This window comes from Dermacentor albipictus, chromosome 8 (genome assembly GCF_038994185.2).
Source record: "Dermacentor albipictus isolate Rhodes 1998 colony chromosome 8, USDA_Dalb.pri_finalv2, whole genome shotgun sequence".
NCBI lineage: Eukaryota > Metazoa > Arthropoda > Arachnida > Ixodida > Ixodidae > Dermacentor > Dermacentor albipictus.
Window position 1 is genome coordinate 97944537 of NC_091828.1, and position 15464 is coordinate 97960000.

Consider the following 15464-nt stretch of genomic DNA (forward strand, 5'->3'; position numbering starts at 1 on the left):
TCAAGTGACATTTTGTCACAAGTGTTCTTCAACTGCAGATTTGAACGACGAAGGTACTGCTAGGAAGATGATGGAGGTATGCAGGCGATTCCGGTCAACACAGGTTTCGGGGACAAAGGGAGTCGTAGAAGCACTTGGTAAGACAATTCGGCATACCGACTTTGAGGTGGTGCTCTGCACATAATGATAGACAATGAGTGATGCAAAAAATAGGAATTGCTTTAAACATAGTCATCTTGAAGAACCAGTGTAGTTTTTCTGTTCACTATTTCTCGGTAACTTCCTTCAAGCAATGTATCTAAAGACAAACCTGTGAGCAAACGGAATGTACCAAAAATTGAGCAGCAGCAGTTTGTGAATTCTACCTCAATTGGGTTCATTGCATGCCAGCAGCTTTAGCTAACCATTCTTTAGATATGGCATAGTACCGTGCCATCCTGGGAACTATGGAGCCAGCCGTGCCACATTTTCTTGTTTTGCAGCACGAAGAAATTGTTGCAGTGCGTTTCTCTCCTATATACACACATCCCTGTTGAGTTTGTGATGGATTTCCACATTTAAAAAAAAATCAACTGTTATTTATTGCTGCCATATTCGTCATTTTCTTGTACAAACATATCATTGTTTCATTGTGTCCACGGTATGTGAACTGGTATACGTCTGTTGCTTGCCAAAACCAGGGGAATCCATTTTTGGCCCTCCCCGTCTACGTACCATTTTATGATATGCGTGCTGAGTGTGTCCGTGTATTTCCATTTCATATTGTTGGAGCATTTGTTTATAAACATGTCCTACTCAAATACGTCTTGTGGCCTGCCTTCTTTTCTTCTTTTTGTTAAAAAATAATTTTTTTTCTTTCAACATAGAGAAACAACCTTTTAGGGAGGTGTTTTTATATGCATCTGCAACATACTATTAACTTTTTTTTGAAGCAGAACTAGTTTGGCGCTGAAATGCAGGACACAGTGCGTGTGTGTCCACTTACTGTGTACGATATTTCAGCACTTTACTAGTTCTGCTTAAAAAAAAAGAAAGAACGGAAAATCCCACGCTTATGTGACTGCTTGTAATCGAGGTTAGAAGCTCAAACATTGGCGAGCTTGATCCCGACAAACCCCAGTGCGTAGCACTCATGTTGGCGTGGATGAGGGGGTCATCATTCGGAATGGCTGTCTCATTTTCGCATCCCTACCGAAAGGTGTCCCCGACAGGTGTCGGCGACACCAGGATGAACAAAACTGTTGTAGTTCCCTCCATCACAAGGTGACTATACTCGGGTAGCTCAAACCTTTCTTGACACATATTGAAAACACATTGGCTTTAAGATATATACATATCATTTCCCACCTTAGGGGCAACATCATCCAGACGTTGCATTTCAGATATATTGTGAATGTCCCGCCGATGTCATACTGACACTTCTGTTTACACATCTGAAGAGAACTCTTACCAGAAACATTGATTTGCAGTTTTTATGTGAATCGTGTGAAAGAAATGAGCGGGAAAGCAATTTTACAATTTGTGAATTGGACGAAGAAATTCACTTATAGTGTACTGGTTTATTTCCAGCTTGATTCTCAAACAATTCTTACCATTTGGTCACATTGTAGTGTTAATTATCAAAGACATCACTTATGTATACGGCCTTGTTTTTTTTTGTTTTTTGTTTTTTTGCACTAGAGTATAAAATATAACAGTGAGGTGGTGCCTGTTCTGAAAGGTATACCGAGCTTAACACCAGCTGTAAAATAAATAAAAAAGGGGGCAAAACCCAGATGGAATTCAGTGATAACGGCCAAATTATAAAACAAAAATGTGGCTTCGGAGGACTGCGTTAAGAGTTGAAGGAGATGTGCCTGTAGTTTAAATGTATGTATACGTAATGAAAAAAAGAAAGGCCGATATAAAACGTAGCATATTGTATTCCTCATAGTCCGATTTTTGATGCTGCAGAACGTGTAATCGGAAGGGCCCGCAAAAAAATCTCCGGCTATGCCACTGATAGCCAGCTGGGGTTATGTGAAGATAAAATACACCAGCATATCCAAGGTAGCACCGAAAGCGGGAATGAGGGAGGGCTGGACCTCGTATACCTCTCTAATTCGCCAGTGCTTATGTCTAAACAAACTGTGTTCAAGCAGTTCGTTCGTGAAATCGACACGAAAAGATCGCTTTAGGTATGTTCACACAACTACACTCCGTTTATCTTGCATGCGGTTTACAAAGAAAAAAAAAGAAAGAAAAATCGTTGCGGTGGAGTATAACTTGTTGCTTCGCGCTCCACGGACTCGATCGACGTCAGATGTGGAGGTAATCGAAACAATAAAAGCTACGCACACACCATGCAAGCATATCGATCGACTTCGCATCGATATGGCATACCACTGTTACGGCGCGGCTTTGTTATAAGGAAGCTACAGCCTGACATCGTAGGTTGCGCAACTACTCGTTTGGTGACGCGGATGGCGATAGTGAACGGCGCTCAATTAGAAAAAGAATGAATATATAGACAAGCGTTAATAAGTAAACAAAGACTATGGGGAATCTTCGGCCGACCCTAGGGAGATCTCGGCCGAGAAAGGGGGGCGAATGGGCGAACCACCTGAGTGTATTGCGGAGCAGCTGGCTTTCTCGCAGCGGTGTGGGCAAAACAACGCGTCCCGACCTCTCGCCGTCTTGATCCGTGAGTGTCTCAAATCAAGCTGCTTGGTTGTGCATCCCTTATCGCTCACGGTGCCGTTCTTATCACTCCGTCTGCCGCGATACCGGAGCGAAATCGAGAGGAGTTTCTTTTGGCACAATCGTTTTGTTTTCCCGTCTAAACGCGAGACCTACGAACGTCGCGTAGCACTCAATGCTTGTTTTAAGTAGAAAACTTAAAAAGTGCTCCGTACCTGCGTTGAGGGAATGAGACGACGTTGTCGGTACTTTCAGTTTGACTTCTGCTTTCGTTAGTCGACAGTGATTTCGTTCCGAGGAAGCTTCGGTGCTGGTCAAGAGGACTTGCGAGAGAAACAGAGAGAGAGAGAGAAATGCTCCGGCATTTTCAGGGCTCCTCGACCGGCCGGACTGCCATGTCCGGGGTTTTCCATTGGTTTCGCCTGTTGGCCGGCGGCATTTGCCTGCCCCTGGTGTTTCCGTACATCGTATACAAACTCTACAAGCTTCGATGGGGTTCGCTGAAGACTGGCTGCCTGCAAGACAAGGTGGTTCTCATCACCGGTGCAAGTTCGGGCCTCGGAGAAGGTTTGTTTTCCTGTTCCATCACGTGTTTTCTCTCGTTCCGCCCAGCCTAGTCCAAGAGCATTCAATTAACCTGTAAACAAGACAGCGTGTTATATATAAGGCCTGCAGAGCATGGAGTGCTAGCTCCGATCAGCTAGTTACTATAATGCTAGCACGTCGTCCGTTTGTTTTCTTCACCCGTAAGCGGGATTGGCTGCATGTCGGTGTGCCGGATTCACGCCAGTCACGCCTTTTGGCACTCGATCTGCCGCTTGATTCTCGCTTTGCCGACATCATTTCTTGAACACTTAAATTTGACGCCTGCAGGCAGCGTTGTCGCAGCAAAGAAAGCCTTGCATAATGTTTTATATGGTGTCCCAGCCAACTTTTAGCCAAGCTGTTAAGCGAAATAAAAAAGAAATTGAGAAAACACCTACAGTACAAGACACCATTTTAAGAGCTTTGGCGTTCTGAACGACTGAGCAATATTACATATTAAGAGGAGTATGACTGCTGCATGCAGTTGCCAAGTCGGCATATGGATTCACGGTCACCAATGATCCTGGCAGGGACCTGGGCAGTTAAAATGTGTTCACTGTGGCACACAGAGTAAGCTAACAACGTAGATGGAAGAACAAGTGTGAAGTGTTAAACATTCTGGAGGCATATTGTTCTACAACATTGAAGGAATAAAGGTCCAGAAAGCGAACAAGGACTTTGGTCTTCAACCGTGAATAGTCGATCAACATACATAAGCAAGACCGTCTAGCCTTCGCTTTGGTTCAGTGGTACTGTTGTTTTTTTATGTGTTATATGAATTTCAAATTAGTCTAATGTTTTTCGAGGTCCTGTGAAATTTCTGTTGTGTAGATTTTAATGCACTTCTTTTTTTGCAATTCGCAGCCTTGGCCCACAAGTTCTTTGCCGCTGGCTGCAAGGTGATCCTCGCCTCCCGTCGCGTTACTGAGCTGGAGCGAGTCAAGGATGACCTCATGCAGTCTGTGCCGGTGAGAGCACGCAGCCTTTGCTTGTTTTGTAGACAGCAGCGCATTTGTTTCTAGAACGTTGAACTTTGCACGAGGAGATTGGTGCTAGGAAATTCAGGGGATGTTGCTCCTCGGCGAGATTCCTTCGTATGGCCGCTAGCCAGTTGAGAGGCAGTTATAGCTTGTCCAGTGAACATATTCGGCTTTGCAAAGTGCTTGGTTATTGGAGGCTTAAACTAGATGATGATCTCAAACAGCATCCTGTGAAACATTGGGCCGCAACAAATAGTCGCTCAACCTGCGTAGGCTAGTCATATTTCACTACATCTATTGCAGTCTAGCATTTTGCCTGTCTCTGCTTTGTATATTGTAAAGTTGCCTCTTCTTGTGATGACCCTGGCTCCACCCCTGCGCTGTTTTTTCTACACCATGAATACTCTAAATGAGTTGCCATGTTGGCAGCACTACCTGGTGGTAGTACAGAGTTTAATTGGAGAGGACACATACCTATTATTGTAGTGGCCAGCCATATTCTACCTAGCTGTTGGTGCAAAACAGTGGCAGCATTTCTTTTTCTTTTTTTTATGTTCAACAAGAACACCCACGTAGCAAGAAAACCTGTCGAACATGTCCTGGTTGGACAAAGCTTTAAAAGATATTGCTATCACTGTTGTTGCTGCCTCCGGTAACCCAATATTCTGTGAAGGTTAAAAGGCTAAATCTTCCTTTTAGGGTTACTCAGCCTCATTGTGTTGTCGTTGTTGTCACACGTCTGCAACAAATAACCCTCACTGCTTCTTGAGATCAGCCCAGCGTACTACCTGTGGGAGTCGTTTACCAAGGAATGTTATGTGTCGTTGCACAACAATGCCCAAGTGCGCTCACACTGCTGAAATTGAGATGATTGTGTCAGTCTTGCAGAAATATGCTGTCACTGAACATTTTATGTGTGGCCTATACGAAAGGGTCAGCAGCGGGCAACAAGGGAAGCTAACAATTATAAAATATAAAGACGCCAAATAAACGGACACACAAAAAGAGAAGAGAACGGGGCAGGGTGCCTTGTGTGTGTCCGTTGTGTGTGTCCATTTATTTGGCATCTTCATATTTTATAATGAACAGCTAACAACTAGCCCAACAGGAAGTGCTTTTAAGGAAGCTAACAAGTCTAAACATTGGCTCCAGGCTCCTTGTTCGTCCACTGTACTGCTATCACTTCAAGTACCCATCTCCCTGTGACACATCTCTTGCTTGTATACAGAGAGAGTGACACATGGCTTAGCCCTTTTGGTGGCTGGTGTTTCAGGCATGTCCGCCCTCTGTGTTGCCGTGTATTTTCTGAAAGTGGAAATTTCAATTTCTGTCTAAGTAACATATTAGCAGGCTTTAAATTTGAATGCTATTTATTGACCATAAGTTGCTGAACATGTTATGAAATATTTTTAGGTCTAAAAATTCAGAGAAGGACAAAGACGTACCTAATTGTTTTATAAGTTAGGATAATTGGTGTTCCGTGCACAGCGTGGTCTCTTCTTTACTCTCGTTGTCACTTGAAGAAATCTACCTTGTAATCAACACAAGAATCGTCTGAATTGGAGCTCATAAGAAGTTCCTGAATTTCTGCATCATTAAAGAGACATGTGCAGGCTTTTTGTGCCAGTCTGACAATTTAGAAAATTAGAGATTCTACCGACAGGGAACCTTTGTTGTGCCATTCGGCATATAAAAACAAAACCTGACATAATACAATTTTAGTTTAACGAACTTTTGTATGGAACCGACATGCAGATGTCTCGTGTTCCTGAATTATCTGACTTGAAAAGACAGAGAGTTTGTGTAAAAAAGTGGGGCGCAGCTTTACTCGGGCATCGCCAGGGGTGCGCCTTGGCGACCAGATGAGTGTGTACCTCGGTGCGGCAATTCATGCGATTGCATTGGCTCATGTACGAGATAGAGTAGAAGGAAACACTTGGACCAGTCATAAGCGTATAGTCATTAAAGTAGACGGAACTTGACACTTGCAGCAGCCGTCAGGACACCACACACCGGAAGTGGTCCAGCTCGACCTGGCGGACCTTTCGTCCATCACGGAGAAGGCTCAGCAGGCACTACGCATCCACGGCCGCATCGACATTCTCATCAACAGCGGCGGCATCAGCTACCGCGGAGAAGCGTGCGACACTTCAGTCGAGGTGGATGTCAAGCTCATGATGGTCAACTACTTCGGGCATGTTGCACTTACCAAAGGTTCGTTACAGTCAAGCCAGTTTAGTTATTTATGCGTACCCAGGGTACCCAACTGTCACACCCAGGGTTCTGTACACCTACTGAAATGCTTGAAAAATTATTATTCAAAGGCCTTTAAAGCTTCTTAAAAATAAATGTGCTTCTCAAATCCCTTGAAAACTGGAGTTGGGAACAAATTTTGAGCGTTCAGTATTACAAACTCAGCGTAGGAGCTATGTCATAGACACCATTGGAAAACAATCTTGGTTATTTTCTTTTGAAAGTGTCGCTAAACGATTGCAAGGTGGAATGTCCCGGGACCACCAACAGGCTTGTTTAAATCGCCATTGCCATTGTGGAGCTAGACAAAGCCAAATCAAGAAACCATGCTATGCCGCCATCTCATTGTTTTGCTCATTGTTTTGCTAGTTGATTCACACCGCAACCATCATGACTCCATTTTTTGAGCCGTAAGCCCTATAAATGCCTGGCAAACACGCACGTTTCAGTGAGTTGGCTTTACCACGACGAGTACCTTAGTTTTTCTGAAGCCGAAATCTACTAACCATCATGCCAGAAAGCTGTTGACATCATTATAATGCGAAAGTCAACTTCGAAAAGCGACCCGGAGAGCTTTACGCACATGTCCCAGTCGGCAGCTGCTTGGCCGCAAGAAATTGCAGATAAGAAAAAATGACATTTCAGTATATGTCAGTGAAGTGTACGAATAAGGTTTGTTTCCTCCTCATGAAATTTTGGACTTTGGCATCCTTGAAATCCTTCAACGCTGTGTCAAACATGCTGTGCAAACCCTGGTCGGACCACTAATGAAATCCGTGGTTGGGGATTACCCTCGTGTACCAGGGCTTTGCATACTCAGTTCTTGTTTTTCAGATGTTGTGCCCACTTTGGTTGCCTTTATTGTAAAGGAAATTGTAATGTAATAGGGAAAACACAAAGTGGGGGTAGGTCCGATGGCTGCTGCGTTCTGGTGCTGAGCTGTATGTCACGGCTTTGATTCCCAGTCAGAATTAATCTGGAGCCCTCCACTAGAGTGAGTATCATATTTTGTGTGCTGCTTAGGAACGTTATGCCTAATGGATCAATCAGTCAATAAATAAATAAATGAATAAATCATTGATTGGGAGTGGGTTGCTGCTATGCTTATTACAATAAGGCTCTGCCTGTTCTCTTTCTTTCCTTTTTCTTCTTTTTTTCTTTTGCGATGCACTATTCATGTGCAATTGTACTTTTTTTTATAAGCGTCATGTGGGCAGAAGGTTCAGGTGGACCAGAGTTTTTGTAATTGTCCCGTTCGTTCTATTTGCCTAGGCTGAGTTGCTGCAGTTTATAACAAGTGCACGAGTGGTGCTGTTCAGTTGTGGACTTTCTTGACATACGTGCCACAGTCGTGTGCACTGGTCGTACGACTTAAATAACTACTACTCCTCAAGATGTGGCACCTAGCATTAGGGACTAGTGCATTACAATAACGGGGATCTTTTCAAAATGCAATAAAGAAAAACAGGATTGATATTTTATATTTATGAGACTTTGCCTTGCTTTTGAATGCAAATATCCAGAGTTCTCATTTTAAACCAGAACTGCAGTTCCTAAGCCAATTTACTAGTCTAATAAGCACAACACATTTCATGCATGAATGCATCGAAATTTAAGTTTCTGCTCCGTCATCCCACACAGCGGTTTTGCCTTCATCGTCAAGTCGACACTGGTGAAACCAGCCATTGTAGTTTCACAGGCTGCTTTAGTAGAAGAAAACTGGCGAGAGGCAACACAAATAACAAACAAAAATAAGGTGTAACAGGATGCGCATTGGGTACCATAGGGGTGTCACTAACGGAGCTGGTGGGGAGGTCCCAATGGCCGAGCAAAAAATGTCAGTGACTGCGTGATGCAGAGCCAAAGCTTACGCAGTCAGAGAGCAAAGAGAGGAACACTTAATGACGCACAAGGATGCATCACATACAACAACGTAAACTGGACATCACAGGTGTTGCAGAGATTGGTCCACAGATGTGCTACAGAACCGACATACTCAAACAGGTGCAAAACCCACGGCACAACAATCATTCCTCCGGGTTGTACATCATCCATGTTGTGCTGCACGGTATTTTTTTAAACATTTTTTGACCGAAACCACACTCATGTTTGTTCTCTTCACACAGCCGTGTCCACACGCAAGCCGCTCGAGTTGCTTCCTTCTGTGATTTTTGGCACAGTCGTGGGTGTGCACAGAGCTGTAGAAACGTAGATTGCTCGGCTGCTTTAGCATCTAAGCGTGGTAAAAATGTGGCACTAAAATGCAACAGTGGACAGGTAGAGACACAAGTGTTTTCTGTTGTGTCCGAGTCCTTTCTGTTGTGTCCTGTGTTTTAGCACCACACTTTTTTCACTGCGCACAGAGACTGGGAGGGTATATTACTCGCGGAGATATCCCAGTGGCTATGCTGCTGAGCTGTCGAAGTCAATGTTGTGGGTTCAATCGCGGCTGCAGTGGCCGCATTGCAATGGGGGGTGGAACGCAACAAACGCTCGTGCACTTAAGGTTTAGATGCTCGTTTAAGAACCCCAGGTGGTCAAAACTAATTTGGAGCCCCCACTACAGTGTGCTTCATTGTCAGATCATGGCTTTGGCATGTGAAACCCCAGAATTGCTTTTTATTTATGGGGGGTCGGGGGGGGGGGGGGGTGGAGAGGAAAGGAGTTAAAAGGCTAGCTGAAGAGTTCACAGATTTGTCTATAGCATTGTGGGCTTCTGTCGAATTCTTGGATGATTTTGTGACGGGTGACTCAAAAGTGTGTCGGGTGGTGTTGCTTAACTTAAGGACACAGAATAATTAGTGGCAGTTACCCGTTCCTTGATTTCTGTATTATCATTCTCTAATGACTCCATCTGCAATTTGTGGGAACATTACAGCAAACTAGCATAGAGTGAAATGTGAGCTGGTAATCGTGCCTCGGGGCATGGAGCGTGATACAGGGCCGCTGCGAGTAGGTTAAACTTGCCATTATGGATGGCCTTGTGGATACTTGTGAGCTTGCACTCATGTGATCTCCCATTACACCAATTTCTTTTGCAGCGATACTGCCCAGTATGATCGACATGAGAGACGGAACCATCGTTGCCATCAGCAGCGTGCAGGGAAAGATTGGCCTGCCTTTCCGCTCAGCCTGTGAGTTGGGAGACTGCAGTTTTTTCCGTTTCAAGCGTACAGTATCGATAAAAAAGATCCGATGTCACTTAAGCGTGATGAGGACTATCGCATCTTACAGTGCAGCCCGTATTCAATCCTCAGCAAGGACTCGCTTGGTCTTGGACGTACAGTATTGGTCATGAGATCCCAAGCCACTCAAACGGGACAAGAACAGATCACAGTGTCCAGGTGGTCACATCGAAATCATGGACAAAACATTCGCCTAGTCTGGAAAACACCATGGTGGTCAAACATTTCGGGCTACTTATGCATGACAAGAACTGAGCTTGCTTTGTGGAGTACCCTGTTTTTAATGCTCAGTGCATCAGAGTGCTGAGGATTTGTTTCGTCTGGAATGTACAATCTCGATCAAAAGTTTCTAAGCCTTTTTCAAAGCATAATGGGCATTGACACTGCTACATGGACTACAGTCTGTGCTGTGCGCTCAGCACTTGAACGTGCGAGGAGAAGCACTCTTTATCACCCTCCACAACTTCAGAGTGCCAGATGTTTCAGCAACGCCACCACATGGTACAAAAGAAAAACATATCTTATCTGAATTGCCACTTGAGATATTTTTTTGAGATATGATAGAACAAAGGTGTGTACATTTCTCCCATTTTGATGTCACTGAAACCGAGCTCCGAGGTGACAACAACATGATATCGAACTTTATTTATGTTGTAAATAACTACATCTGTAGGTGTTTATTCAAGAAAAACATGTTTGTGCAAATTTCAGCCTGGGAACTTTTGACCAAGACTACTTTTTCGTAGTGCGTCTCACCTTCAGGAAGCTCGCTTTAGTGCTAGCACCTCTGCCGCTGCTCTTTCTCATCGTGTAGAAGCCCAGCAACACCCGAGTGTTGCAGGACTTCTACGCATTCTGAAGTGTCTTATCTGAATTGCCACTTCAGATACTTTTTTTTAGATATAGAACAAAGGTGTGTACATTTCTCCCATTTTGATGTCACTGAAACCGAGCTCCGAGATGACAACAACATCATATCGAACTTTATTTATGTTGTAAATAACTACATCTGTGGGTGTTTGTTCAAAAGGAGGTCCCATAGCACTTGGCTGAGAGGTGCTTACAAGGTTTAAGAGCAACCACCTAGTCGTCTACCTCCCAACTTCTTTTACTAAAACTCACTACACATACAATTGAAAATTGCAGCACAGGTCCAATCAGAAGTGTTTCTAGACGCATGCAACATGTTTTAAACATTATTTTCATCGTTGCAATCGCTTTTGATGCACTACCTCGGAGTGCGCAGTTGTGTACACAGTTGTGTATGCACACCTCTTGAATGGGCTAAACAAGATCCTGGTTGCATTTCGTTACAGACGCGGCATCCAAGCACGCAACCCAGGCCTTCTTTGACAGCTTGTTGGCTGAAGTGGCACAGTATGACGTCCACGTATGCGTTGTCTCTCCGGGTTACATACGCACCAACCTCTCGATGAATGCACTCACTGGCACGGGATCAGTCTATGGCGGTGAGTATTGACAGTTGAAGTTTACTCGTTTTCGTCACTGGCTACGTGTGTTAGCTAAGGCCCGTAGCCGTGGTTATACTCTGCGAGTACTGCCTCTGCGATTGCAAGGCAACATCAGCATCACTTCATTAAGCACCTGATACACTCCGTTCATTTCACACCAGTGGTTAGGCTTAGACATGTATGGGTACAGACATAGCGTTTTATAAGCACAGACCTGTACTGGTATCTATTATACCAAATGGTAACTACAAAACAGCTCTGTGTACTCACTTTGTCAAAGAAACCCTGCTGCCAGCTTGAAAACATGCTCATTGTGGTAGGTTTGCCAAATGCCAAAAAGCATTTTTGGCAAGAAACGGGCTTTATAGCTCATCTAGAGCCTTTAGAGAGAGGCTTGTATGAATATAAATTGTCTGGTTTGATGCGAATTCGAATGGAATAATACTTACTACATAATTTTGAAGTGGATAGTCCACCCTGGCACTTTCTGCCAGCATGCGGGCTTAACCTGTTTCATTCAGTGCACAGGCGAACTTGGTAGGCATGGTCACTGTAGTTGTCGCCTGGTCGCCCTTGGACCTGAACATCGCAACTTAAGCCTTCTGTCTAGCCCATGCGTGTGATCTCAGGTCCAATCACGAATGAGCCATTGATGCGAACATGTCAGTGTAGCGGCAAACTAGAAATTTTTTTATGCCTGCCCATTGCACTGACAATCGGTGGACTTTTTGTCACGGCTGCGCTGCGTTGGCTGTAAGGCCTAACCCAGGATAGCTTCGCCATAGGTTGGTGACCTGTCATGCGGTGTGGTGTCCTGATGACTTAGATCTATTCACAGCAGTCGTACTGCTCTAAAAAAAATCTGAGAAACATCTCATCAGTGAAAGTGAGAGTACGGGAGATACCACAATGGCAAAAAGTTTATTGTGGCTGCCATTTTTCAGACAGTGTTCGCGCGAGTCATGTCTGAAAAGTTTAATAAGAAGACCACCGTACAGCAAACAAAATTTCAGTTGCTGTTATAGATTAGTTCAATAATTGAGGGGTCAGTGCTTTGTGAATGTTCAATTAAACTAGCAAGTCCGAGAGGTCAGTAAGGGGCTGTAAATGGTTTCACCTTTGTCTTGCTTTGGCTATCAGCCATGTCGATCAATGGCAATGCGACTTTCTCACCGAAATCGGAACTGTTGATATTTGTTTGTTTCGAATGCTTAGAAAATTCTGAATGCGGAAATTCAAACCAATGCAAATATCCAATAGATATTTGCGTTGGTTTTGCATATATTTGTGATATTTGCACAATATTAGATTGAATATTCAAAGATGCTCAATGTCCATACAACCCTAGAGTTACCTTTACCTTAGTATAGAAATTTAGCACCTTATTTTGTTGCTTTATTAGGTAAGCTTTTGATTCTATAATTACAGTGTGAAGTCTCACATCGAGCATATGACGAATGAATAATTATATTATTTCATGTGACTTGCTTAAAACACGTGCCAAGGGCAGCGTAGCGTTTAGTGTGAAGCAGAAAGCAGGTTGCATCCTGGAAACCAGGATTAGTGGTCGCATGGCATTGAAAAACACTGATGCCGTGAGCCAGTCAGCCAGGTTCTTGAAGGCCACACCATGAGGTTAAAAAGAATCCTTCACGATGAACTACTAGCCCATCTTGCTAATATGACCCTGTCACCAGAAACGTTCACGTGCTACAAAACTGGCCTTTTCGTTGTCCTTCGTGTCACACTGCCTTGCATTCAACACAGCAAAAGCCTGGCCCTGTTGCTTCTTCGACAACACAAAGCGTCCCTCTCACTTTCTTTTCCCTTTTATCCCGTCAAGTGCTTAACACACTCGGCTTTCAGTGGCATGATTGTTATCTTGCCTGTGTCCGCTACACAGGGCTGACTAACGCACACACCAGTCATTTTTGGTACCACATGACCACCCGCCTTCGATTGCCGCGTTGCCCTGCAACCTGCATCATAACTGAGACTGCGCTGCACTTGATGGATGCTTTTAGTTACATGCATTGAAATGTGATATAAGTGTGCCCTGCAACAACCCTAAGGATTCAGCGCGAGCTCCACTTCAATGCACTTGCCCTGTGGGCTTCCACGATCCATAATATAGTTTTGGGAAGGCAGTGATATTAAAAGAAGTTTGCCTCCGCCGTGACTTCATGAAAGTTAGTGAATGTAAAGGACAAAAGTAATAATATTTACTTTATGCAGAAGATCAGAACAGTTAACAATGATTATGTGATTACGCGCAGTGAAGTATCGCCAAGGAATTCGAGTTAGAGGCCTGACTAGACCTCGTTTCCGTGCACTGCAAACAGCAGCTATCAGGGGGAAGAACATTTCAGTCAAGATTACCAGGAAAGAAGAAAGAAAACGACAAGAATTTTTAGATTACACCGTCCTTTGGGCATGAAACGCCATATCAATTCAAGTTTTGAATTGATCTATACAAATTCTCTTCAAGTTGGGCATAGTTTTTTTTGTCGCTTCATTCCTAGCTTGTCATCAACTGGGCCGTGCTTTCGAGAAATTCAGGTTTCACACCATAACTACGCACTTTACAGATGTCCATTAAAGAAAATGAGACAAACAAATTTTCTGTCAGTGCTCCTTACGTACTCCGCTGCATGATGACACACACTTCTACGAAAACGCAAGGTAAGCACAATAACCACATTTCTTGCTCGTGGGTTTGCAGTGATGGATGAAACAACTGCTACCGGAATGGCTCCCGAGGACGTGGCCGACATCGTCCTGGAGGCGGTGGTGAACAAGCGAACTGACGTGGTGATCGCCAGCTTCATCCCGCGCCTCGTACTGTTTGTACGTGTGCTGATGCCCTGGCTGTACTTCACCATCATGAAAGGGCGAGCCAAGCGGTTGCGTCTGCAGCAACGTCGGGTCCAATAGCAAATACTGGCGCGTTTTGCCCAGCGAGAGCGCGGGGGGCGAACGCTGTGAACTGTTCACCATTCTGCCGTATGCGAACTAGCGTATCTGCAGCAGCTTCCTCACTGTGTTGGAGAGGTCTCTTCGGTTTGCCCTGCACTGCAATGGCTGCGTCATGCCTGTCGGAATCTTTGCAAGTGGATAACATTGGGGGGTTGCGGAGAGGGGGGGGGAGTGTAGTGTCGTCTGCCAACAGCACAGAAGCAGACGACACGGCACCATGCCACTGGCTGTATCATAGTTGTCTGAATCATTGTCTGAATCAGTGCAACACAACTTGGTGTGTGTCGTCTGCTTCTGCTTTTTTATGTGATGTCTGCTTCTCTGTCGTCTGTAAACAGCACAGAAGCAGACAACCGCTTTTGGTCTGTCGCCTGCATTTGTGTCGTCTGTTAACGACACAGAAGCAGATTACTCAGCATTTAAAGATGTCTCACATTTACGAAGTTCTCAACTCTGCTCCGTGTTAGTCCAGCTTGCACGGGCAGCTCAAAGAGGCCTCGAGGCGCAAATTGGCGTGCCAACTTAAACGGAGTGCACCTGGGGGTGCTGTGAGCCGAGTGGTTCTCAGGACGAAGAACTTGTTGATAATTGAACTGACAGTGCTTTTCAATGCTGTCGGCAGGAGAATCTTTAGCAAATTTACAAAGGTAGACCGTTTTTTTTTTTTCTATATGTACATAATTGAGTACTATTGTATTGGGGCACAATGCTTCTACTGGTATCGAAAGAAAAATATAAAAGGTTGTGGCTGCCGCCGCATATGCCTAGCTGTCGCACGGCTGTTTTATTCCGGCTTGACCTCACAGAATTGATGTCCTGTGGTCACAAAAAGAAGTGCTGCCATTTATTCCCAAGTATCGGCTAACAGTGCACCCACACTGGTATCCTTTCTTAACAGAAACAACTGTTATTGCAGAGTTTACCAGTGGATCATATGGAGTCTCATCTGTTGCATTTAGGGCCCCACTATGTGTTTCCCAGGTCAGTTTTGCAACAAATTACGCAATATAAAAATGTGCATGCATCAAGCAGAGATGCAGTTTCACTGACTTGTATTCAGAAACACCATCAAACTTTGAAACGTCGCGAAATGCAATAGTATTTATTTGTATTTTGCTTGCAAGTGCTCAGAAACGCAGTAGAAGAGGTAAGCAGACCCATTAAAAAAAAAAGAATAGAACAAAGAAAAATGGAACAAAATAAAATAGTAATCATAATAAAAATAGGCACTAATGCTTGAGAAGACTTATTCATTCTTGACAAGCCATCAGCGGACTGGCCACAGATGTACTTCATCACGGTCATTCCCTCCAATTTCAGTGCAATAACACAGC

The 15464-nt window shown here is 44.3% G+C and overlaps 1 protein-coding gene across 3 annotated transcripts; it reads left to right on the top strand.

The window, feature by feature from the left end:
- Positions 1-2542: 2542 nt before the first annotated feature.
- LOC135912940 (dehydrogenase/reductase SDR family protein 7-like) lies at positions 2543-14897 on the top strand. 3 transcript variants are annotated; one of them, XM_065445563.1, is made up of 7 exons: positions 2543-2683; positions 3051-3246; positions 4129-4232; positions 6236-6458; positions 9539-9631; positions 10999-11151; positions 13877-14897. In XM_065445563.1, the coding sequence occupies exons 2-7, from the start codon at positions 3075-3077 to the stop codon at positions 14086-14088; spliced, it is 957 nt and encodes a 318-aa protein (XP_065301635.1). In that variant the 5' UTR covers positions 2543-2683; positions 3051-3074; the 3' UTR covers positions 14089-14897. The 3 variants fall into 3 exon arrangements, with proteins under 3 accessions (XP_065301635.1, XP_065301633.1, XP_065301634.1); XM_065445561.1 differs by lacking the exon at positions 2543-2683 and having other exon boundaries at positions 2690-3246; XM_065445562.1 differs by lacking the exon at positions 2543-2683 and having other exon boundaries at positions 2690-3246; positions 6239-6458.
- The last annotated feature ends 567 nt before the right edge of the window (positions 14898-15464 follow it).